Below are 2,835 nucleotides of genomic sequence, written 5' to 3'. Positions count from 1 at the left end.
TAAATCTAAAAAAAGTAACCATTTTAGGTCACACATTTCCAGTTGTCAAAACCTAAACTAGCATTTACATCAGCACTTGTGTATTATGTTATGAGAGTCAGTCGATTTAAAACACCTAAACCAGTTGACCCCACAAAACTTCAGGAGAAACAAATCACGTGATTCAGATATGACATCCCAAAGCGTAGAATTCATTTGTTAACTACTGCACAAGTTATTTATATACATAAATACACGATGCAACTTTCTAAGTTAATCTTATACAACAAACCATCACTGTTGGTCTAAATATTTTGATTCACTGACGCAAACACGTAAATATTATAGACGATTATGCTCTTTTATGTATAAAGCAAAATATATAGAGGTACTTTAAATGGTAAATCAGTATTTTTTGTAATGCACTATGATCTTAAATTACTTAACTTTGTCAACTATGAAGTCAGTTTCTTACCAAGATCAATAACTTGTGGAAACATCAAATACAAATCCATGTTCTTATATTTTAAATTTTATCAGCAGGACTACAACTTTTTTCATAAATATCTTGAAGCATCATGTGTAAAACAATGTAATGTTTCATTCAGTATTTATGTCCATCCAAGTAACTTACTTCAAATTATTTTAGTCAGCGATGTATATAATGATGAAGATATTACGAAGAAGTAGTCGAATGTTATTTAGGTTTACAATAACTAGCATTTACATTAGTAATATATTTAATATTTAGTAAGACATAAATAATTTCCAATCTTTAACCATTTCTTATAATTATTTAACTTTTCTATTCAAATTTCAATCTCGTATCATTGCTTGTTTTGTTTACATGTTTCATACATTTGCCCTTAGAACATTAATTTATAGGGATATATAATAATGACTTATACTTAAATACGTAACAAAAATATAAATGTTGACTAGGTAGTAATCTCTAAGTAGCTATGAAACTTTCTATTGTTTATAAGATTTTGTATTTAAGCACAGAGTTAATAACATATTAAAATTTAACTATTTGGGCACAGAATTCCTGGACAGTAGAAACATGCTTGTTGAAATATTATAATACGAACGTTAGATTACAGCTTATTTTGAATTAAACTTTGTTTTGACTCGCAAGGGTCAGATATTTGTTTGACAATTGATCTGAATCATGTAGTTTAAATTAACGAATCACAATATGATCATGCATGAGTGTTTGATATCTGAGAGATGGTTCTGTGTTTAATTTGTGTTGACAACTTTGATGTTCGGAAACTACTCATTAAAATACTAAAATAAATGTTAGTAAAAATAGGTTTGACTCAAACTGTTCTTTAGATAACGCCAAGGCAACCAATCACTATTGTGGAGAAATTATTTTATCTTTTCACAGTTCTTTTTTTTCCATAATAACATCTTTGAAAAAGCATCAAATAAATTATTATTCCACTTGCATATTTTGTATAGAAGATATTTTTAAAGAATATAATATCATTAACTCGTGAATGCTGTGTAAAATGGTATTTCAATTCAACGTGTGCGAATGCCGATATTCTTGTTATATATGATAAATGAGACTTTTTCAATGTTAATGTTTTGGGTATTTACCAAGTTCTCTCTACAATATGCGTTTCTTTCAACTATACGAGTTATTTAGTTAGAAAGTGACTTAAAATATTATCAACAATTTTCTTTAAATGTATTTATTTAATCCTCCAATTCAAAGTGAAACGTTTGAACAACAACAAAATATATATAATTAAGTGAAATACCTCATCAGATCGTGATCTTTACTGTGCGAGATTAAACCGAAATTTACATTTATATTAATCAATATTAATTAAAGACTTGTAGCTTACAGAAATCGTGACAAAGTCCTGCTGCCACTTGATGTACATGATTAGAAAAAAAAATTGAGTGATGGATAGGAAACAAAATGGGCATCAGTGAACTGTATGATTGAAAATATATCTACCCTTCCGGCTATGCTTGACAACGCTTCCATTAATGGGGTTTCCGCTGTTATGTGGCTGTCATCCTCTTCATGATCTGGCTGGAGTACCAACTGTTTTGCTTGTCTGAAGAAGTCGATCTGGGCGTATTCTGTCGGTGGCTCTGTACGTCTGACTGCAGTCGAAGCATGGGAAGTAGGCATTGAAAGCTCCGCGTAAGTTACTTCTTGTTTATCCTGAACATTTATAACATACGTAATTTATTCTTTGTCTTGCGTAACCATAACTTACAAATATGAATATATATATATTTTGTCGCACATCACTATTGTAGGCACGAAAAATGTAAGTCACAATATCAATAGCGAAAGTATTGATATCACAATAAATTGTTTTATTTTATTAATACTTTAATGTTGGTTATAGCATTAAGAAAATCTTATTGTCTTCATATAAATTTTCGTCTGTACGTATATGTATAAAGTTATAGATTCTTGAAGAAAACGCAACAGCTTTATTAAATTTAAAGCCCAAAGCAAATATCATAACCTAATTCGATACAATTATCTACTACCGACGATTTTTAAATAAATCATAAACAAACAAACAAACAAAAAATGAACAATAATAACCAGAGTAATTTTCGAAGGTAGAATTTCTTGATTGAATATAAATAAAATTTTAGAATTTAAAAAGTAATATGTATTCATCATATTTTTCACTTACGTAATTTGATTTTGTTCCACCACTTTATTACATGCTATCAAATATGCTTACAAAATTAAAACTATCGTATCCTCGAGACTTAAGCTAACTTTAACTAAAAAGGTAAACCATTCCAAAATAATTTATCCATTAGACATAAATAATTATTTCTTATTCTACGTAAAACTTTGTTACTTTT

The 2,835-nt window shown here is 28.6% G+C and overlaps 1 protein-coding gene across 2 annotated transcripts in view; it reads right to left on the bottom strand.

Moving 5' to 3' along the window:
- LOC106466034 (nephrin-like) overlaps nt 1–2,835 on the bottom strand; it is a 122,147-nt gene that overhangs the window by 6,141 nt on the left and 113,171 nt on the right. For both annotated transcript variants that reach the window (XM_022393963.1, XM_022393918.1), the window contains exon 13: nt 1,955–2,167. In XM_022393963.1, coding sequence (XP_022249671.1) covers nt 1,955–2,167 — 213 coding nt within the window. The remainder of the gene's footprint in view (nt 1–1,954; nt 2,168–2,835) is intronic.

Source organism: Limulus polyphemus, unplaced genomic scaffold, assembly GCF_000517525.1.
Source record: "Limulus polyphemus unplaced genomic scaffold, Limulus_polyphemus-2.1.2 Scaffold2, whole genome shotgun sequence".
Classification (NCBI taxonomy): domain Eukaryota; kingdom Metazoa; phylum Arthropoda; class Merostomata; order Xiphosura; family Limulidae; genus Limulus; species Limulus polyphemus.
The sequence above is the reverse complement of the archived record's forward strand: the minus strand, read 5'-3'. Positions and strand labels throughout refer to the sequence as shown.